This window comes from Pelmatolapia mariae, linkage group LG17 (genome assembly GCF_036321145.2).
Source record: "Pelmatolapia mariae isolate MD_Pm_ZW linkage group LG17, Pm_UMD_F_2, whole genome shotgun sequence".
NCBI lineage: Eukaryota > Metazoa > Chordata > Actinopteri > Cichliformes > Cichlidae > Pelmatolapia > Pelmatolapia mariae.
Window position 1 is genome coordinate 38,902,330 of NC_086242.1, and position 22,594 is coordinate 38,924,923.

General features: G+C 45.3%; 1 protein-coding gene across 2 annotated transcripts; it reads left to right on the top strand.

The window, feature by feature from the left end:
• Positions 1–338: 338 nt before the first annotated feature.
• Positions 339–22,584, top strand: aldh1l2 (aldehyde dehydrogenase 1 family, member L2). 2 transcript variants are annotated; one of them, XM_063460608.1, is made up of 23 exons: positions 339–584; positions 2,939–3,083; positions 5,903–6,137; positions 8,423–8,588; positions 8,754–8,855; positions 9,422–9,511; positions 9,594–9,728; positions 9,914–10,039; positions 10,150–10,241; positions 12,167–12,314; positions 12,410–12,529; positions 12,625–12,752; positions 14,600–14,750; positions 14,836–14,906; positions 15,014–15,119; positions 15,208–15,295; positions 15,645–15,738; positions 15,814–15,913; positions 16,096–16,194; positions 16,307–16,472; positions 20,269–20,374; positions 20,461–20,660; positions 20,910–22,584. In XM_063460608.1, exons 1-23 carry the CDS (start codon positions 537–539, stop codon positions 20,963–20,965), a joined length of 2,772 nt encoding a protein of 923 aa, XP_063316678.1. In that variant the 5' UTR covers positions 339–536; the 3' UTR covers positions 20,966–22,584. The 2 variants fall into 2 exon arrangements, with proteins under 2 accessions (XP_063316678.1, XP_063316679.1); XM_063460609.1 differs by lacking the exons at positions 339–584; positions 2,939–3,083; positions 5,903–6,137 and adding an exon at positions 7,089–7,155.
• Positions 22,585–22,594: the final 10 nt, after the last annotated feature.

Consider the following 22,594-nt stretch of genomic DNA (forward strand, 5'->3'; position numbering starts at 1 on the left):
TGATGTGAATTATGATCAATATCTTTTTCAGAGGTCCACAGTTTAGCTTTTGGTATGATGCAGAATTTATGACAGTAACTGAATCTACACAGAGATAAACATGTATGTATACTATGAACATGTATTTATAATTCGCTTAAGTCATTCACCATCCCAGACTAAACCAACATATCACGAGCTCAATGAGCTCTCTAATAACTATGAGAAGGACGAATTCCCACGCGTGACCGCGCCTGCGAGGAGGTAAAATAAGCACCACGGGAACGCGCACGTCCGGTACAGTAGGCAGGACGTACCGCGTCTGCTGCCGTCGAGTATAAGCTGGCTGTGACGAGCCCATACCACGGTCCGCCGCTGAGTCTGGCTCACACGGGCAGACACAGCATAAGGTGCAGTGTGTGCAGACAGGAGCGCGCCTACCTCAGCTGGGGGTTCTGAACATCCTGCAGCGTCTCGATTTATTGTCATTTCTATTGCATTGAACACACACACGCGCATATATATTAAAAACAAACAAACAAAAAAACAGCGCCATTATGTTGTGGACGGCGAGTCAAGTCTTGAGGAAATTCTCCACTTCATCCGTGAGTAACGTCGCTCTGGCCGCTGCAAACAATCACCGGGATTTGATGCGTGAGCTGCTCTGATGTTGCGAACATAGTTTCTGTAAATGTGTGTGTGAAGCGCTGAATGCATGCAGCGGTCTGCGGGTCATGAGGAGGACAGAGCCAGGCTCGGGTCTGACTGCAGTCATTCTTAGTAAGTCACTCAGCTGCTGTATTTTCAGCCAACACGGGAAAAGATGGTGCACACTTTGCCACGTTACGGTGTCAACGGCTCCCTCCTCTGTTCCTCCCGCTGCACGCTCGGACGGAGCTGGCCTTTACTGTACAATATCTGGAGGAGTTGCATCATCATCACAGGAGGCTCACAGTGTATTGGCTGGAGCCCGGCTTAATTACGACCCTGCAGGGCTGAAAGAGGCAGCATCATACGGGCTCTGTAATTTCTTATCTATTTACCGTGTCGCTTGGAAGTTGCTGTGCAGCAGCAGCCAGACCTGTCAAATGTGCACTTGACAGGATCTTCCATATGTGCATGGGAAACCTGAAACCTCCATGCTTAACACATGTGGGGGAGGTTCTGGCATGCACTTGTCACTGCTGGGTAAGGGTTGTAATCTGCATCAGCCAATAGCTTTTCTCTGAGCTGCCTTCAGCCAATAACAGAGTTAAAGGCCATTAAGACCGCCAAGGGAGGTTGAGATTTAAGGATTTCTCACATATGCAATGAACGGGTGTAAAATAAAATATTATAAGGGTCTGACAAAAAGTCAATAATATATAATTTCAGGGAAAAAAGCTTAATGATGACGGACATTTGCCCTGGTTGTGAAAAGTTATAATATGGGAAACAGAAGCAAAGAGGTTTCTGCTGCCCCAGTTTGACTGTCAGTTTAATCAGAAACGGCTGTGCTGTTAAAACTTGTGAGCTCGCCCTCGTTTCTTTATATTTTGCTTTCAAAGAGTTGTAAAGTGGTCTTGAGTTATAGTTTTCCAGGCTCTTTGGAGGTCTTTCAAAGTTCTTCTTTGGACATTGGCCACATTTTTACTCATTTTCAGTCCAGTCATTAAACCTGACCATTTTCAGAGCACTTTGTCAACTTGAATCAGTCAGGCATGAATAAAGGACCAAATTCAAGAGAAGAATGGCTGAACCCATTTTAAACTGCATGTTTAGGCATAAAATAGTATGTTGCACCAACAAGGTGGTTCCCAAACAGCTGTTAGCCAGAGAACTGGGATATCTCTGTACGAGGTGCACTGTGTTCTTAAAAAATTAAGACAAGTGGAGGACAAAAGAAGAACAAGCAGGCATAAAAGAGTATCTGCAGCAGATGACCAATATCTGAATGTTATTCCTGTAAGAAAATGATAAAATCCTGCACACAGCACCTAATAGTGCGCCTGCCCTGCAGTTGGTTCATCTACTGTTTTCATAAACCTGATGAGAAATTGTCTCAGTGGAATCGTGGCTGTCAGGAATCCATTTTTAAGGATGGAAAACAGGGAGAAAAGGATGAAGTTCGCAAGAACTGGACTGACAGTAATTATGGAGGATGAATACAGATTGGAGATTTTGCCTCAAATTTTAGTCAGTATATACAGAGGTGAGTATTCACAGTCATGTTTAAAATACTTGGGGCTGCGTTCCAGCCGGTGGACACAAAGTACTGTCAGAGTTTGATCCAGCGTGCGGTCACATCTGGAAAGTGCCTGGGAACAGCTTCATTTTTCATGATCCCTCGCACACTACATGCATCCCTGGATATTAAACACACTATCAGTCATGGATGGACCTCCCCAGAGCCTGGCCCGCCGCCGCCGCCTTCTTCTTCTTCTTCTCATTATTCTTCTGATTATTATTATTATTATTATTGTTGTTGTTGAAGAGGTTTGACTTCATCATGACCGAGAACAGAACTAAAGGAAACCCGCCACCAAAGAAGAGCTTTGGAATATCTTTCATGAAGCGTGGAGAACAATTACTGATGATTATTTAACGACATTACAAGAATTCCTGTCTAAGCGAGTTCAGGCTGTGTTGAAGAATAAAGGTGCTCCTACCAAATATTGGCTTTCCTGTTTCTTCCACACAAGCGTTTTTTTCTATTTATGTTTACAAATTTGTTACAACTATTTTTGCCAGTTACATTCCAAGAGAAAAGAGGTGTGGCTTAAGACCTTTGCACAGTACTGTAGGTCAAAGTAAAATAACTGCTTACTAGAAGTTGCATAAAATCTATTGAACTGTAGTGAAGAGTGTCTAAAATCTTCTACTGAAGAAAGACTAGGGCACGAGCATTCGCAGTGTTTCCAGTATGTCTGATATACTTTCAGTGAAGTTGAAACTTGTGTATTTTTTGCTCCCTTTACAGCATCATTACCAGAACAAGTTAAAGCTAGCAATTATTGGCCAGAGCCTGTTTGGTCAGGAGGTCTACAGCAATCTGAGGAAGCAGGGGCACAAGGTGGTGGGTGTGTTCACGGTCCCTGACAAGGATGGCAAGGCTGACCCCCTGGGTAAGTTTCCTGTTCATTCACAAGGTTTCTCTCTGGCATGTCAGATACCAAACTTTCAACATTGCTGTCTTCTTGTCTTCCCAGTTTGCTATTATTATTTTTAATAGTGTAGTATTTGGAGCCACTACTTCTTCAGTTGGTAAAATAAACACCCAAGAACGATGGAAAAGCATTGTGTTCTACAGTACAAGGAAATGTTTCATTATCAACCCAAGTATCAAACAGGCTGCCTGGGCTTGTTTTGTCATTTTGGCCGTAAAATTACAAATTAATTCTCATCTTATAGGAACCTTTAGAAATCTAGCCAGAGCTGCGTTTCTGCCTGTGTCCAGACTCTAGTACCTTGTGAAGGCTTGTGCTACTGATAGAATAATATCCCCATAAAGCCTGTTTTCTCTTCTTTTCGAAACACTTTGAATTTTGTCTCTAGCACAACCGCTAACAGAGTCGTGGCCTTTTAAAGAGCCTCGACACAAAGGTTTAAGTCAGTTTATGTCACACTTTGTAGAAGGCTGTCCAATGGAGGAACTTAATTATGGGTTACATGAACAAACTTTATCTAAAAGAGGTGTTTGGATCCACCTTAAGAATACAAGTCTAGTTCTAGCTTCTATTTTAATTCCTGAGCTCTTCAGTTGTGTTTTCGTCTGTTTGGTGCTGAGTAGGTAGTTTAGCAGTGCCAAATGTTCAGCTGAGACTACGACAAACGTAGGCTGTAAAATCAAAATAATGTGCTGTAATAAATTCAAATGAAGGGCAAGCTATGCTACTCCTTTCAGTTATTATTGCAAATAGGGAAACTTCTTTTTCCTCGCTCCTGATTAGATCATGTAATGCTTAAACATTCAGATGCTTGTACGTGACAACAGCACTACTATTTAAACTTCACTGTTAATCAGACTGTGTAAACTTTGAAATCACATATAACATTACAAATAAAAGAGATTAAAATTAGAATCTGCATGAAACTAATAACAGCCTGTAGGTGAGATAAAGCTCTGTCCCTGGTACTAACTGTGGGTCACCAGAGGCCTGTGCTGCAGCTGAGGTAGATGCGTGTTGACTACAGTGCTCCTGGACAAAGACAGGCCTTTATTCTGCATTAGTTGCGGGATAGGGGCTCCATTGTCTGTGTGAGGAGAGGCCCTGTGTGGCCCAGAGATGTAGCTCTGAGGTGAAAAGTCTGCAACAGGGAGGGTGCACTTTGGTGATGCCGTCTCACCGTGGAGCATCATCTGCTGCCTCCTGGCTTCTGCACCTCGTCCTCCTGTTGTTGAAAACTTAATTTGTTCTTCTATGATTCATAACCTGGAGCAGATCTCTACATTGCATCGTCCCACTGTTTGTATGTGTTTGAGTTTTTTTCAGTTCAATTTGACTTACATAGCACCAAATCACAACAAAAGTCTCCTCAAGGTGCTTTATATTATAATATAGTATAGTAGTCTTTCTGCAATAATGGAGAGAAAACCTCAGATGACCCACTATGAGCAAGGACTTAGCAACAGGGGGAAGGAAAAACTTCCTTTTAATAGGAAGAAACCTCTGACAGCACCAGGCTCATGGAGGGGTCGCAATCTGCCACGACCAGTTAAGGGTTGGGGGGACGAAGACTAAAGGATCCTTTTGGGCAGAAGTAGTTTTCATAAGAGTTTGTGGTGTCATTGTTAGCATCCTGTGGCGTCCGTGTAAAATAATGAGCATGATTTAGGACTGAAGTGGAGTACTCACGCTTACCTGGTGCACTTATCACAGGCTGTATCACAGGCTGCGTGTTGCAGTGTAAAGAGTGCTCCTCTAGACCTCACTGTTAGTCTCTCTGTTTTTTTTCTTTTTTTTGAAGCATCTTCACACAAAGCCACTTAAACATTTCTTATATATTATCCTTAGCCGTTCATTGCATGTAGTAACAAGTATGTATGAATTTTTATATGTCACCCTTCTCAGGCAGCTTTCAAGTCTCCACAAGCTGATTTTCACATTGAAATGAACATTTCAGTTAGTGTTATCTAATCTTTGCTAGTGCTAGATTAGCAGCGGGACAAAGTTGGCAAATGCCCAGGAGCAAAAGACCCTCTGACGATCACTGTTTGCATAATCTGTAGGATTACAAATGCAAATTGAAATATCTCAAATTGCCTTCAAGGGCCTTTAAAACCAAGTTTAAAGCAGTGTCCCTGTTACACGATGCAGCATCTTTTTATCCTCATTTTTAAACACTCCGAGGCACCAACTGTTCCACTGTTCCCACGGCGGCCGCCAACCAGGGCATTTGTTCCATGTCATGTCCCATCTCGCTTTATTTTATTCTTCGGCTAAAAACAAAGGGGTTTATATTTAAATGAAGGTTGACATTAAATTAAAATATATTGTTGGTCACAGTTTAAAATAAACTGATTGAAAATATGCATTATTTACTAACAGTGTCTTCAGACTGTGGTTTTCCTTAATCTTAAGCTGTGCCTTCAGTGTTGTCTTCTCCAGTTATTCCAGGCTGTTTGTTTCTGGCTCAGTGGAATTTAATTTTAAGTCACACTCCTTACAGATTATCTGATGTCCTTCTGTGCATCAAAATCTCTTCAAAGACATATTTTTTAAACACTCTGCCTGCCACAGTAGCTGTGTAACTGCAAGCCACTTTGCAGCCAGCTCATCCTGTCATTCGTTGTCTGATTTAATCCATTTTATAGTCTTTGTATTATCTGAACTTGCAGTATTTAATTTCTGACATACATTTAGACCTTTAGCTCATTACTCAGGACCTCCATGAAGCCGTGGCGTTCAGGACTGCATCCCTAAAATGTCCTCTTTTCTCTTAGCGGTGGCGGCAGAAAAAGAGGGGACACCTGTGTTCAAATTCCCACGGTGGCGGGTTAAAGGGAAACCCATCCCAGAAGTGGTGGATGCCTACAAGGCGGTGGGTGCTGAGCTCAATGTCATGCCCTTCTGCTCACAGTTCATCCCCATGAACGTCATCGACCACCCAAAGCATGGCTCCATCATCTACCACCCCTCCATCCTGCCCCTGCACAGAGGAGCCTCAGCAATCAATTGGTGAGAAAGAAGGGGGTTCAAAAGGAGTTTGTTTGACAGCTTGGGATATGCCGGTGATACTGGTACACTGAACAAAGTGGATTTAGTAATAAGGAATATAAATATTATCATCTGTCCTATCAAAAGACAGGAAGGCTTAAGAAATGAGCCTTTCTGGTGTTGGTCAGAGGGGCCGATGGCGCGATATGGCAGCCTCGCCTCTGTCAGTCTGCCCCAGGGCAGCTGTGGCTACAACTGTAGCTGCCTCCACCAGTGTATGAATGTGAGAGTGAATGAATAATGGCATTGTAAAGCGCTTTGGGTGCCTTGAAAAGCGCTATATAAATCCAATCCATTATTATTATCATTATTTCTTGTCAGAGGTTATTTTGGGGAAAAGACCCAACAGAAACAGAGCGACCGATTTTTGATGGGAAACTGGTCTCAGAGCACGCTGAGACAGAGAGAGAGCTGTGCAGGAAGTGCGATTATTATCGTGATGGAAGCAAGGGGATCCACACTTTGTTTCCATAAAGTATTCTGATTACATGTTTTTGCAGAATCTGTTTGCCTGCTCCTTGATCTGTTGTTGAAATTGGTTTATTAGTTTTTAGCTGAGATTCTGACATTTCTGTGGATACCACATGTCTATATTTAAATAACAGATCAGATCCCATTAAACCTGATGTCCCCCCCCCCCCCCCCCCCCCCCCCCCGGTACTGGGGGCGTTGGGGCTTAAACAATAAACAACAGGTTAATTGTTTATTGTTAATTGCTTTGTTTAGCATGAATGGCCATGTGGGAGGGGTTTATCAGTAGGAAAAGCTGTAAAACTCATGAAAATACAGTTAAAAGTCCAAAATTTATTCTTGTGCTTTTTTGCAGAGATCAAACAAGTTAAGAATTATAAATGGCTTCAAGCGCACATTCAGGCCTGTGAGACTCATTTAGACACTCATCCGTCTCTTTGTGCACCTGGCCTTTGCCAAAACACCTGCAACCTTCGGAACGTCTTCCCCCCTCCTTCCTTGCGTAATGGTACGATCCCAGTCTGTCTTTGCATGTGATTGGCCCACCTTTGCCTGTATGGACTCCCAGCAGTGCTGAAGCTTTGGCTCCAGCATGCAAACAGTCCATGAATAACTGACATGTGTAATTATCTGTTTGCCACCCCTGGTCTGGTAGGTTTAAACCTGCGGTGTTTGACCTCAAACTCGAAGCAGCCTGGCTTTCTTATCGCTTCTACTTCCGACAAACAAATCTCAACCCAAAAAAGGAAAAGTCTCCAAGCTCCTCCTTCATGAAAAACCCCAAACTCTCATGTTAAGTGAGGTTTCTAACTTATTTTCAGCACCATCAGTGATCGACAAAGAGCACAGAGACAGTTGCAGTTTGCCCGAGCCGCGCCCACAGACCTGTCTGTGGAAGGCTGAGACTCACCATAATGTAATGCTGGCTCAACAGGAGCATGAATTATATGTGTTGCTTTCAGATGTCTGTAGAAATCTTTCCCATGAGTTTCTTGCTAGCTAAGAACCGTCTAAAGCTCAAACTGTTCAGTGCAACTGTTAATGTAGTTACTTATAAACATACTTTGATTAAAAAGAAAAACACTGGTCACCATTTTTCTCTAAGTAGAAAGCGATCATTTTAAGGAAAGGACTGTTGATAATATTTTCTTAGTAACATTTCAGCAGGCAGTAAAATATGGTGTTTAACAGACCGCTGGGCACCTGCACTCTGCATGTATCTGTAATAGAACAACAACACAGTTGGATAGATGTGTTTCCTGGTTTGACTGTCATAAAAAAGCAATGGGCTTGCTGGTGGTGGAGTGGTGTGTCATAAAACCATCCTCATTATGGAATTCTTCCGTAACTTCCTTTCCTCTTTAGCTTTCTTTGCGTGCAGAGGCTCTCCTTTCTGTCTCTGATACTTCAAACTGAGCATGAGCCAGTTTACCAGAAATACTCACCCTGAAACAATAAATCAAAGCTAATCAAATTTGTCTCTATGTGGAACCTTTATGGTTTAAGTTGTCATGCAGTACAACTGTCATGTCACACAGTCGATGCACTGAGTTGCCTTTAATAAGAAACCTGTTGCCCATACAACCTTAATGGCTTTTCCCCACACTTTCTCTCTGTATTGCACCTTTAAAGGGCTCCCTGATTGTGGTTTTTTCTGGTTTCAGGATTAACTGTTAGTACACTGTAATGGTGTACTTTATAGCCTTTATCTGTTCTAAATAGAATTGTTTAATGACACAGCTCTTGCTCTTTGTTTCCCTTTTATATGTCACCAGGACTCTGATCCATGGAGATGAGAAAGCCGGCTTCACAGTGTTCTGGGCTGATGATGGACTGGATACCGGACCCATCCTGCTGCAGCGAGAGTGTGATGTCGAGCCCAATGACACTGTGGACACACTGTACAACCGCTTCCTCTTCCCCAAGGGCATCAAGGCTATGGTAACCACATGGAACTCAATATAATGCAAAGGACTAGTTCTAATCATTTGGACCTTCAGCATCAGCATCTAAACCTACATTGCACTACTCCATCAACCCCAATTTTTGTGCTTGTGTTTGAACTGAAACACTGAGCTGTCACCTGGACTCTGTTTCTTGGTGCAGGTGGAGTCTGTGCAGCTCATTGCTGATGGAAAAGCCCCTCGGATTCCTCAGCCAGAGGAAGGAGCGAGCTATGAAGGCATTCAGAAGAAATCCAACGCCAAGGTGAACGTTAGACGGCAGTCTGAAATCAGGCACTACATCATATCAGGAACATGCATCGGGTCTGGATTACCATCAGGGGTGTATCCAGACCTTCAAAATGACGGTCTGAATATTATTCCTGCACAACAACTGTGTATGAGTCAGGTTGTTCGGCTTTATAATAGCTTACAAGAAACACTGATAGAGTTTGTCATTTATACGACCGAGCCCAAGTTACCCCCTTTACATATTCAGCTTGTACTCTGAACAGCTGCTCAGTGTAATAACTCTCTCTCACTGGAAATTTCCTATTAGCTGCGCAAGTGAGCAGCTAGGAATGGTTTGGGGTGGTTCTCCCTATAACGTGAAAGAGAGAGGTGGAGCTGATCTTAGCTGCTTCCTGATTTGTCACATGGAGAGATGTTTGCTTGCAGCTATTACAAATGTGCTATTCTCGGAGCAGTCTCATTTTCTAGCATCATTTTTCCACATGTTGCTAAATCGGAGGCCGTCAGCTGACCTACCTTCTCTTTCTCGGAAACGTAGCTCAGGCGCTGTTTACACTGGCTTCTTCTTGTGTCCCCCAGCTGAATCTGGCACAGCCAGCCGAGGCGATCCACAACTGGATCCGTGGCCACGACAAAGTCCCCGGTGCTTGGACTGTCATTGATGGCCAGGTGTGTTTTCCAGAATGACTGAGCAAAGATAATACCAAACATTCTGGATGTATTTTAAAATCTTCTCTGAGTCTTTCCACAGTCTGTGACCCTTTATGGCTCCTCCATGTTGGGGGGTTCTGTACCAGAGGGCCAGCCGCTGGACATCGAGGGGGCTTCTCAGGCTGCTCGTGTCACCAAAAACGGGCTCGTCCTGTATGGAACTGACGGCAAAGCTGTGAGTGACCTTATAAAACAAATAACTGAGAGCAAACAAAAGCAGAGCTGGATGAGTGTGTTGGTGCCTCTATTAGCTCTCAGACAGTGAACTCCAGAGGCAATAACGTTAACTCAAACACAGCTGACTCAATCAAATACACTGCCAGCATGCCCTGTTTCATCTTTGCTCTGTTTGTGTCACAGCTCCTAGTGAAGAACCTGCAGTTTGAAGATGGGAAAATGATTCCTGCTTCCAAATATTTCTCTTCCGGAGAAAGCGCCAGTGTGGAGCTGACCGATGACGAGAAGACAATGGCAGAGGAGATCAGGGCAAGTGAACCCCTGTGTTATCTGATTCTTATTAGCCTGCTGTCTCTCAATAGACTGTAAATGATTTAAATGAAAGACATCAGCCCATTTAAAACATTTTTTTACTGCAGAACATCTGGAAGGGCATCCTCAGCAACGTGCCAGCCATTGAGGACACCACAGACTTCTTCAAGTCCGGCGCCGCCTCCATGGATGTGGTCAGGTGAGGGAGACGGATCAGTGCAGGGATTGGTCAGAAATGTTTTACCTCTTCTTGTTATCCACAGGTGGAACAGTCTTTTAATTTTACAGATACAATTATGTCATGTATTTTAAGTTGTGTTTGAAGATGGCACGCTCAGTTTCTAGTCAGTTATACTGAGTTTAGGCCACATTTAAAATCTCTGATCTTTGGGCTCAAATCCTGAATTCACTTTAAAAAAACACAGTCTATACAGAACACTGTGCCGCTAACGCCTTCTTTAAATTTGTTATGGGGGGGGGGGCGATCGTGGCTCAACAGGTGGGATTTCGCCTTGTATCGTAAGGTTGCCGGTTTGAGCCCCGGCTCTGACAGTCTCATTCATTGTGTCCTTGGGCAAGACACTTCACCCGTTGCCTACTGGTGGTGGTCAGACGGCCCGGTGGCGCCACTGTCCGGCAGCCTCGCCTCTGTCAGTGCGCCCCAGGGTGGCTGTGGCTGCAATGTAGCTTGCCATCACCAGTGTGTGAATGTGTGGATGACTGAATGTGTAAAGCGCTTTGGGGTCCTCAGGGACTGGTAAGGCGCTATACAAATACAGGCCATTTACCATAAAAAAAACCCCACTGTTTTTTAAGGAAAAGATGATAAACTAACTATGTGCACATTTCACACAAAAAAGAGAAAGTCTGCATAATTTCAGGCTCTGATTCAATAACTGAATTCTGTATTTAAAAGTTATTTCAAAGCAGATGTTTCAGTCCAGAGTACCTTTTTCCGACTTTTCCAACCTGACCAGTATATCTTCATTTTGATATCAGTTATTGTGTTTGTTTGTATATGTCGGGGGTTTTTTCCACTGTGGACATTGGAAACCACTACAGACTGTATATAAACAATGGACATAGCCACCCTGTTATCCTTAATTGCTTTCAGATGCAGTTTGAAGCCTCAGCATGAGTTTAGCTGGTTGGCTTCATAAGCAAACTGCGTTCATAAACAGTCCTCTAGTTTATGACCGCAGTTCCTCTAGTGGCCACTAGAGGAACTGCGGTCATAAACAGTCCAACACACGGATGCACGTAATAAAATACTATAATTTTACTCTCCGAGAGCACAGCGTCTTTGGAATGGGTTCAACCAAACAGTAGGTCACATTATTTCACAGATAATTCCATTAAAAATGCTTCACAAGGCACCAGCACAGTAAGGCAGTGATTGGCCACAGCTCCCTGTGTGAACATCTGTCAGTCAGATTTGACAGATGTTTTTTTGTGTTAGCAATAGAAATCATTCACCTCACAGCTGTTATGAAGGGGTACACTATCCAAAGAGCCTAAAAGCTTTTTATACTGGACTATAAATGTGGTTTTAATGCTGTGTGTTTGGGCATTTTAACATGGGTGTTTGTGCAGTTCCTCTGGTGGCCACTAGAGGAACTGCAGTTTTTTGTTTTCTTTTCCACTTATGGATTGGCTGCATTTTTCAGGGCTGTCTGCCTGGGGTAACCACACATAAATGTATGTTTTTGTAATGTTAAGTGTCCTGTTGCAATTTGGCGCTATATAAATAAAATTGAATTGACAGCTGAATTGCATTGAATGGAATTGTAGCAATTGGAGAGTATCCTGATACCAATCTGGATAATACAAAAACCCTGACCCAATTTGATTTGACATTCTTGATAATACAGTCTCACTGCCAACAATACAGCTTTAACACACACATTTATATGTGAATAATACATGAATAGAGATATTAAATTCGAGGTGATTGGTTTATATCTCGCGCCCTTTAACCAGACAGCAGGAGCTTGGTGTGTGTGTCTCACCTTTAGTTGTTAACAAGATGTTTTGACATGAATGTGAGTTCACTAAGCAGAAACAAAAGCTTATAAACGTGTAGAAAAGCAGTGTGTGATAAAGAGCTGTCCTCACTGTGTGCAGACTGGTTGAGGAGGTGAAGCAGAAGTGTGCTGGCGTGCAGCTACAGAACGAGGATGTGTACATGGCCACCACATTCCAGGACTTCATCCAGATGTTTGTCCGCAAGCTGCGAGGAGAGGACCAGGAGGAGGAGCTCGTCGTTGATTATGTGAGTCTAAATCCGAGCTAAAGCGAAATCAATCAAGTAACGAGGGGAGATCCCGTCACTCAAACCCAGTTGGGGTTTTCTCCATTGTTACCTAGGCAACCAAAGACGTAAACAACATGACAGTGAAAATTCCATATCAGTGTTTTATCAACGGCAAGTTTGAGGATTCAGAAAATGGAAAGACCTATGATAGCATCAGCCCCACTGATGGATCTGTGAGTCACATGACCACACTCACTATGCTCAATGCACAGAAATTTTCCATGCCATGTTCACTGGATTATGTTTGACGATCTCAACCTTCAACCAGGTGATCTGTAAGGTGTCTTATGCCTCAGTGGGTGATGTGGACAGAGCTGTGGCTGCTGCCAAAGAAGCTTACGAAAATGGGCCCTGGGGCAAGATGAACCCCAGAGACAGAGGAAGTCTTCTTTACAGGTGAGTACCTCCCTCTAGAGGATTACTTTGGGGTTGCAGAAAAATCAGAACTGGGTGGGGGGGAAATCTGATCTAGGTTATCATATTAAGATTTGGGACACATCGTCAGCAGTGGACCTTGGATTCATCGGGTGTTTCGGCCATTATCACTAGACACCCTCATCCAAGGGGGGGCGCCCGATCTGGCTTCCCACACCTCCCCGCCGGATCGGGCTGTACACTCTACCTCCCCACTGCCTCCCAGAAAAGGGAAGAAGAGCAGAGGGGAGAAGAGCGGAATATTTCTTTTCTCTCGTGGTTAGCTGACTGCCTTAGCTGCCCAAGTGATGTCAACCCTTTTTAACCATAGCCAGTGACTGGTCCTCTCAGCAGTGTTAGCTAGTTCTCTTAGAGCCTGCCGTTGTGCCTGTCCTCCGATCCCAATCTCTCTAAGCAGCTTTGCTGTTGTGCTGGCAACAAAGCCCCTGCACCCCACTTCCACCGGGCGCACCTCGATCTTCCAGCCTCTGTCCTCTGCCTCAGCTGCCAAGTTGGCATACCACAGCTTCTTACGCTCAAACGCTTCCTCCCATGGTACCGTCAGCTCAATGACATACGCAAGTTTTTGGGAGTTAGACCAAAGGACGAGGTCTGGTCGCAAAGTTGTTGTTACGATCTCTGTGGGAAAAATTAGCGTCTGATCCAAGTCCACTTGCATCTGCCAATCCCTGGCAACCTTCAGCGGGCCCAGGTCTGGGGTTGAGGGGCCTGTCCTCGGCTTGTCTCCTTCCTGGATAAATGTTGATGAAAGCTGACGCTCCTCTTGGTTCGTGAAAGGTTGAGCGTTGATGGATTTTCTTTTGCACTCAACTTTCTCGGCTACACACCTGAGGACCTGGTTGTGTCTCCATGTGTATCTGCCCTGAGTAAGGCTAGTCCTGCAACCAACCAAGATGTGCTTGAGTGTTGCTGGGACTGTACACAGGGGGCAGGATGGGTCCTTTCCAAACCACAGCTGCAGATTTATTGGGGAAGGTAGCACATCGTATGTCGCCCCGATGATGAAACTTGTGAAACCATGCCCCAGATTTCACTCCATGAGAGTTTCCTCTTTTCCAAACTCTCCCAATTCATCCAGCGACCCTGCTTGGCAGCGCTATGGCTCTGGCATGTCTGGCTGTTTCCTCCTGTCGTCGCACCTCCTCCACCACCATTTTCCGACGTTCGGTTACAGATGCCTGTTGCCACCGAGGTGTTACTGCGCCAAGACTAAATCCTCCTCTGCCCTGTTGGACGTGACCCACCACGTCACGATGCTGAAGAGCAGATTTCGCCTGTAGCACCGATGTGGCCGGGGTCCACTTCCTCCCCGTTGCTAGGGTGGGAGCAGTGCCTCCCACCATGGGGTCGCGGGAGTCCGTCAGTGACATCTCAAGTCTCACTTGTGCACATTTAAACTCCTCTACCAGGCTAGAGATAGGCAATGACAGTATCCCGTCGCTGTGGAGTCCGACGCTGCTGAGGCATTTAAGAACTCCGAGCCACTTCTTAACGTAGGAGCTCACTAGCCTCTCTAGTCGATTGGCATGATTGAGTGAGACCTCGTACATTGTCAACAGCCACAGTAGTCTGGGTAATAACCCAAACTGGAATCACCAGACCTTCCGTTTCCCTGGGAGTGCAGTGTTGTTAATCCGCTGAGGTCATCAGCCAAGTTCTGCCTTAATTGTTCTAGTTGCCACGTATCACTGAGGTCTGCATTATACCACCGTCCCAGGCTCTTTATGGGCTTCTCTAAGACGGTTGGAATTGGTTCTCCACTGATATAGAATAGATATAGAGAGTTAACATCGAACTCCTCCCTTCAGGCTTGCTGACCTGATGGAGGAACATCAGGAGGAGCTGGCCACCATCGAGTCCATCGACTCAGGAGCCGTGTACACGCTGGCCCTCAAGACACATGTCGGCATGTCCATCCAAACCTTCCGTTACTTTGCTGGCTGGTGTGACAAGATCCAGGTAGGTGAAGATTTCTCAGGGTTTCTGTGTTAGTGGCACACAACCTAAGCTCTTCACTTCAGTACACTCTGTCTGTTTTCTGCAGGGTAAGACGATTCCCATCAACCAAGCCCGGCCCAACCGCAACCTGACCTTCACTAAGAAAGAGCCTCTGGGGTAAAAGCTCTGCATTCACTAACCTGAACCTAATTATCCTCAGCTATTTAGACAGTATACGCATTTCTGTGGATTTCACTGACTGAAGAGCTTTTTTCCTGTCACAGTGTGTGTGCCATAGTCATCCCGTGGAACTACCCTCTCATGATGCTGGCGTGGAAGAGTGCAGCTTGCCTGGCAGCTGGAAACACGCTGGTTCTCAAACCTGCACAGGTGGGTTCATTGTTCCCTCATCCTGTGTACTGTTTCATTTCTTCCTGGGCATTTTATGTGTTTTAATGATTATTTTTGATATTTACAGGTCACTCCACTGACGGCACTAAAGTTTGCTGAGCTTTCAGTGAAGGCAGGCATCCCAAAAGGAGTCATCAATATTTTACCAGGCTCTGGTAATGAACAGTATCTGTATAGTTTAAACAGGCTCTTTTTTGTTATTCCTTGCTTTCGGGAAAGTTCTCAAAGATCAGCGCAGAGACTGTGAGCAGTCCTTCTCTCTGTGCTTCATTTGCATCATTTTAGTAGCCTGGAGAGCTAAAACTGTACGATCACAGCAGGAAAAAAAGGAGCATTTCTTGTTTGTCCTTCAGCCTGTGTGGATTTTTGTGACTACAAGATTAGAAATAGCTGTAGGCAAAACTACTCACAGCACGTGTAGAAGTGTCCAGTTGACTGCAGCACATGTGGAAGATTGTGTCATCCCCCTGGACTCTGTCAGGTGACCTTCTCGATCTCCTCCAGGTGGCGTGGTTGGACAGCGTCTGTCCGAGCACCCAGACATCCGCAAGCTGGGCTTCACCGGCTCTACGCCTATTGGCAAACAGATCATGAAGAGGTAAAACCCGGCTGACTCTTTGGTTACAGGTCACACACCACAGCTGCACAGCACTTTACTGTCTCTCTCTCACAGCTGTGCAGTCAGTAATCTGAAGAAAGTTTCTCTGGAGCTCGGGGGGAAGTCCCCCCTCCTCATCTTCAGTGACTGTGACATGGATAAGGCTGTTCGCATGGTGAGGGAACGACGCTCAGTAGACCAGTTAGTTGTGCATATAAATATTAATTATGAATAATCACGAGACAGTTCAGTTCCTTTCAAGGTTCTGGTGTTGGTGAGATCCTGAAACGCCACAGAGTGTGACTGAAATGGCACACTGATGGTTGTGTATGCGTGTTTGTGCGTGCTGCCTCACAGGGCATGAGCTCGGTGTTTTTCAACAAGGGTGAGAACTGCATCGCTGCCGGCCGTCTCTTTGTGGAGGAGTCCATACACGACGAGTTCATTAACCGAGTGGTGAGTGCCGAAACATCCATCATGTAACTTTAGAAGAAGCAGAAGAAACCAAACCGGCATTATTAGCTGTCAGAAAAATCATATTCCTGTCTTTACACCCTCTCCTTAAAAGGTGGAGGAGATCAAAAAGATGAAGATCGGAGACCCCCTGGATCGCTCCACAGACCACGGCCCACAGAACCACAAAGCCCACTTGGACAAGCTGCTGGAGTACTGTGAGATCGGGGTGAAGGAGGGAGCCACACTGGTGTACGGAGGCAAACGGGTCGACAGGCCAGGTAGAACACACGCCCCGTCTCTGGAGGCTAAATGGCTGCTACACTCATCCTCTGTTGTTTTAGTCCTTGAATACTACATGTAAGAACAGAAAGATGATTTTCATTACCAATTTAACATCTCATCTAAAGATTGTTTTTCTCTTTAAAAACCAGCCAAATAACTGGGAGCAGGAAGAGTTGGTGCAGAAAAAGAACAAATTGGATTCTAATATATGATCAAGTTAGGTTGCACCATCACTGACTGTGGAATCAGAATCAGAAAGGGTTTTATTGCCAAATGTTGAGCAGGTTTACAACATTAGGAAATTGCTGCGGTACTTAGTGCAAACATACTGTTATACAACTCTTAAATAGACATAAAAATAAGAATTAAAAGTGCTAAGAGGATAGATATGTACATGAGTGCAGGTGGTGATCAGTGCCGAACATGGAATGATGCAGTGAACACAGTGTAGGGTCATGTGTTAGTGGTGGGAACAGTCATATGGTTATTGTTCATGAGTCCAACAGCAGAGGGGAAGAAACTGTTCTTGTGGCGAGAGGTTCTGGTGCGAATGGACCGGAGCCTCCTGCCTGAGGGGAGCAGGTCAAACAGACTGTGTCCAGGGTGAGAAGGGTCAGCTGTGATCCGAGCTGCACGCCCCAGTGTCCTGGAGGTGTGCAGGTCCTGCAGAGATGGGAGTTTGCAGCCAATCACCTTCTCAGCAGAGCGCACAACACGCTGCAGTCTCTGTTTGTCCCTGATAGTGGCTCCAGCGTACCACACGGTGATGGAGGAGGTGAGGATGGACTCGATGATTGCGGTGTAGAATTGCATCATCGTCCGTACTGGCAGGTTGAATTTCTTCAGCTGCCTCAGGAAGTACATCCTCTGCTGGGCTTTCTTTATAACGGAGGTGATGGTGGGCTCCCACTTCAGGTCCTGGGTGATGGTGGTACCCAGGAAGCAGAATGAGTCCACAGAGGTGATGAGGGTGTCAGTCAGGATGATGGGGGGTGTGGGGCTGTGTGCTCCCTGAAGTCCACAATAATCTCCACTGTCTTCTGGGCATTCAGCACCAGGTTGTTGTGGCTGCACCAGGACACCAGACGTTCAACCTCCCTTCTGTAGGCAGACTCATCCCCGTCCGAGATGAGTCCAATAACGGTGGTGTCATCTGCAAACTTGATTAGCTTGACAGACTGGTGGGTGGAGGTGCAGCAGTTGGTGTACAGGGAGAAGAGCAGAGGAGAAAGAACACAGCCCTGAGGGGAGCCGGTGCTGATGGTCCGGGAGTCCGAGACATTCTTTCCCAGCCTCACATGCTGCTTCCTGTCCGTCAGGAAGTCAGTGATCCACCGGCAGATGGGATCAGGTACATTCATCTGGGAAAGCTTGCCTTGGAGATGGTCTGGAAGGATGGTGTTGAAGGCAGAGCTGAAGTCCACAAACAGGATCCTGGCGTAGGTTCCTGGGGAGTCCAGATGCTGCAGGATGAAGTGTAGAGCCATGTTGATAGCGTCGTCTACAGACCTGTTGGCTCTGTATGCAAACTTCAGGGGGTCCAGGAGGGGGGCCGTGAGGGTCTTGAGGTAGGAGAGAACCAGGCGCTCAAATGACTTCATGACCACAGATGTCAGAGCCACAGGTCTGTAGTCATTTAGTCCAGTGATCCTTGGTTTCTTGGGGACAGGGATTATGGTAGAGGACTTGAAGCAGGCAGGCACATGACATGCCTGCAGTGAGGAGTTGAAAATGCCAGAAAACACTGGGGCCAGCTCGTTTGCACAGTGTCTGAGGGTGGCAGGAGACACACCGTCTGGGCCAGGAGCTTTTCGAGCATTCAGACTCTTAAACTGCTTCCTCACATCTGCTTCATGAATATGAAGAGTAGTGGTGGGAGAAGGTGGTGTGAAATCCTCCTTGGTGTGGGGTGTGGAGGGAGGTGTTGTAGGTGAAGTGTTTGATGGTGGTGATGGCTCTATGGAGGGGGGAGAGGTGGGGGAATGAGTGTCCAAAGTGTCTCTATTGTTGGGGCTGTTGGAGGTGTGAAGGCTGCTTGATGGCTCGTCAAAACGGCAGTAAAAGTCGTTAAGGGTGTTGGACAAGAGCAAGTCATCAGTGGAGTGGGCGGTTTTAGGCTTGTAGTTGGTGATATTCCTAAAACTTTTCCACACAGAGGCCGAGTCATTCTCTGAGATCTGCTGCTGCATCTTCTCAGAGTGCTGATGTTTAGCAATGTCCACTTCTTTAGTGAACCTGTACTTGGCCTCTCTGTAGCAGTCCCTGTCTCCGCTTCTGAACGCCTTTCTCTTTTCCAGCCACAGCTTTTTGAGTTTAGGAGTAAACCAGGGTTTGTCATTGTTATAACTCACCCTGGTGTGTGATGGCACAATGCTGTCCTCACAGAAGTGGATATAGGAGGTGACAGTGTCCGTAAACTCGTCCAAGCTGTTAGAAGCAGCCTTCATTGTGTCCCAGTCTGTGGACTCCAAACACGTGCGAAGCTCCTCCACAGCCTCGTTGCTCCACAGTTTTTTAGTCCTCACGACAGGTTTGGAGAGCTTCAGCCTCTGTCTGTACGTGGGGATCAGGTGGATCATGACGTGGTCAGAAAGTCCGAGTGAAGCGCGGGGCACCGCGCGATAGGCCCCGCTGATCGTGCTGTAGCAGTGATGTCCTCTCCTCTCTGGTCGGGCATTTAATATACTGCTTGTATTTGGGAAGCTCTTGGCTCAGATTGGCTTTGTTAAAGTCCCCAAGAGCAATAATGAGGGAGTCCGGGAATGTCCGCTCCATGTGCAGTATCTGCTCCGCGAGTGCGCACTGAGCTGCCTGCACATCCGCATCTGGCGGAATGTAAACAGCAGCCAAGATGAATGAAGCAAACTCCCGCGGAGAATAAAACGGTTTGCAGTGAATAAAAAGGTATTCCAGAGAGGAAGAGCAGAACAATCACTGTTACATCTGTGCACCAGCCACTATTAATGTAGAAGCAGACACCTCCACCTGTGGTCTTACCAGAGAGAGAGGCCTGCCGGTCCGCGCGCAGCAGATGAAAACCCTCCAACTTGAGCGCGCAGTCCGGGATGTCCTCACAGAGCCACGACTCCGTAAAACATAAGACACAGGAGGAGGCAAAATCTCTGTTCATGCTTCTCATCAGGGCCAGCTCGTCCATCTTATTCCTGAGTGAGCGTACGTTGGAAAGGAAGATCCCAGGAAGAGCAGTTCGCAGTCCGCGTCTCCTCAGACGCACGAGTGCGCCGGCTCGCTTTCCTCTCCTTCGGCGTCTCACTTTCCTGATCAAAGTCTGCAGTAAATCTGCCGCAGATGCGACAAAAATTGGAAGTAAATCCACAGGTGTTGTAGTCCTGTAGTTAAGAAGCTCTTCTCTGGTGTAAGAATATCCAGAGGAGTGCCCAGACACACAAGTTATGCACAAAAACAAAACAGAAGTAACGCACTGAAGTACCAGGGCATCCATACGCGGCGCCATCTTGGATTTATCAGTACATTCAGGCCTTATCATAGAATATTCAAACAAACTATTGTTTGAAATCTGGCTTCTTGAAACCACAGTATAGATTTATAGTTTTCACATGGTCATTGATACCAAATCTATTTTTCCGACATCCATTATGAGTCTGTTCGCAATAAAAGCACCTGACAGGGCTCAGTCATGGAGCACGAATTCATTTTTTTAAATGACATAAAACAAGAAAGATCAAATAAAAAAGTAAAGCTACTGTAACGCAGTTCATCAGTGACGTAAGCAAGAACAGAGCGTGATTATGGGCGGCCGTCTTCCTTCAGGTTTCTTTATGGAGCCCACCGTGTTCACTGATGTGGAGGACCACATGTTCCTCGCCAAAGAAGAGTCCTTTGGTCCCGTCATGGTGGTGTCCAAATTTAAGGACGGGTAAGTCAAGGGTAACGAGTATCACACCGTAGAGTCGTCGCTCAGTGTTTCATATCCTCGCTCTGCTCTTTTCCTCCAACCTCCAGAGATGTGGACGGCGTGCTGCAGAGAGCCAATGACACGGAGTACGGTCTGGCTTCAGGCGTGTTCACGCGCGACATTAATAAGGCCATGTATGTGAGCGAGCGGCTGGAGGCTGGAACCGTGTTTGTGAACACCTACAACAAGACTGATGTTGCCTCACCTTTTGGGGGTTTCAAGCAGTCAGGCTTTGGCAAAGACCTCGGTGAGAAGACAATTGGAATTTATTAAATATATATATATATATATATATATATATATATATATATTAGAGTAGGGCTGTTTCAATTCTGACTTTTCAAATGATGCTAGCTGGCGTGGTGGTCACGCTTACTGATAAGCTTCTTTTATTCCAAGTAAATATATGACATTATTATAACTCCTTTTTTTTAAAACTAGGAAACCTTTTGCACCGTCCCACAAGCTTTTAACAAGTTCTCGTTTGTATCCACAGGTGAGGATGCTCTCATGGAATATCTCAAGACCAAAGCAGTGACAGTGGAATACTGAGGCTCACAATCTCCCAATGAACTCTGAACAGGAACAGGAACTCCAGTCTGAGTGACTCAGACTTCCAGCTCCGGGCAGTGTGTGTGTGTGTGTGTGTGCGTGCGTGCGTGCGTGCGTGTGTGTGCAAATGGTTCAGAGCATGTGTACTGTATGAGTGATGGGGGAAAGCTTGGTTGACCTTGAGGTGGACAACATGCCTTCTTTGTTTTGTGGTTATGTTTCCACAGCTGATCCCTGAGGAGCCGAGCTGCTCCTGCCTTTACTTTTTAAGATGTAAAAATAATTAGCACAGCAAAAAAACTAAACACTATCAGTTATCTTCACTGATTCTGTCCAAACGTCATGCTGCCTTCTTCATCCCTTTAAGACCTTTTTACAATATTTTTTTTTACCTTTCTCTGGTTTTTAATTCTTGGATCACCTGATCTGTGTACTGCCATTAGGGTGCCGTGTGTGTTGGATGCTTTTCGGCTCACATGTTTACTCACCCACGAATACTGCCAGCTTTGTGTAGGTTGCAAACAAAATAGCACTATTAAACATCCATACTGGTCAGAAAAATGGGGATGTTTGAGTCTAGAAAGCAGCATTAAAATAGCTTTACAAATTTTCAGGAAGCTTCCTGATCAGCCGTGCTCAGCACACAGTTCTGGAAAATAGAAAACATGTAAACCGTGTGAGAAGCAGGATAAACTGAGGCCAGCAGTCAGGATATCGCTGTTTGGATAGAAGTCGATCTCTTTGGCTGAAAATGTAAACTTTTCTGTATTTCTGATCAGACCCAGAGATCTTTGATGAATGCTAATGATAAAAAAAAACAATGTATAAACTGATTTTAAGCTTTCAAATTTTAGTCAGAACACATAAAAGCTCAGAGACTGGAGTGTGGTGTGTAATCCAGTGCAGTTAACAGTCACATTTTAAGTTCCTTTCAGGTTTTCCTCGTGTTTCTGGTCATTTTCTTTGGTTCGCTGCGTCACATCAAACAATCCTGATTTCCTGAAACGGTTGCTTAGCAGCTGAATTTAAAATGTGAGATATTTCAAAGCTGTGACGAACCGCCTCGAGCTGGGTGCTGCATTAGAACTGAGCTAAGCCAGTATTTAATGTCACTGTTAGTTTAGCTGTTTACATCACGTCTGTTCAGACATCCTGACACATCCACTCTGTGTCCAAACGTCACTTTCTGTGTAAATATTTTTTTAAACAGGTTAAAAAGACTCTTTGATACATTTTTGACCTTGTATTTGTGAACTCGAGCAGGACTATGTAGTGTAACACTATATTCATTAAAGTACACCAGCTAGATGTTTTATACATCAATCATGTGACAAAGTTGTAAACTTAATTTTCTAATTATGCCACATTGTCAGTGAAGGCAGCGCGGGCTACAATGCAAATATTTTCTCAGTCTTTATGAGAGCGATCATGTCAATAAACAGTATGGCTTCAGAAAGCTTGGTGTTCATTTTACTTTGTAATGCTGACGTTGATTAAACGCGCTGCGTACCAACACTCGTTTCAGTGTTTTATAGGATAGACCACGATCTGACGATCAGTCATTAAAAACTGTTGAATACAAACATTGTGACTGCGACACTCACAGGGTGAAAAATGCATTCGGGGGCA

Coding starts and splice junctions, on each gene's coding strand:
- aldh1l2 (XM_063460608.1), top strand. CDS start 537: ATGTTGTGGACGGCGAGTCAAGTCTTGAGGAAATTCTCCACTTCATCC. Junction 12,315..12,409: donor AGGAGCTCGTCGTTGATTAT/GTGAGTCTAAAT, acceptor ATTGTTACCTAG/GCAACCAAAGACGTAAACAA. Junction 16,473..20,268: donor CAAACGGGTCGACAGGCCAG/GTAGAACACACG, acceptor GTCTTCCTTCAG/GTTTCTTTATGGAGCCCACC.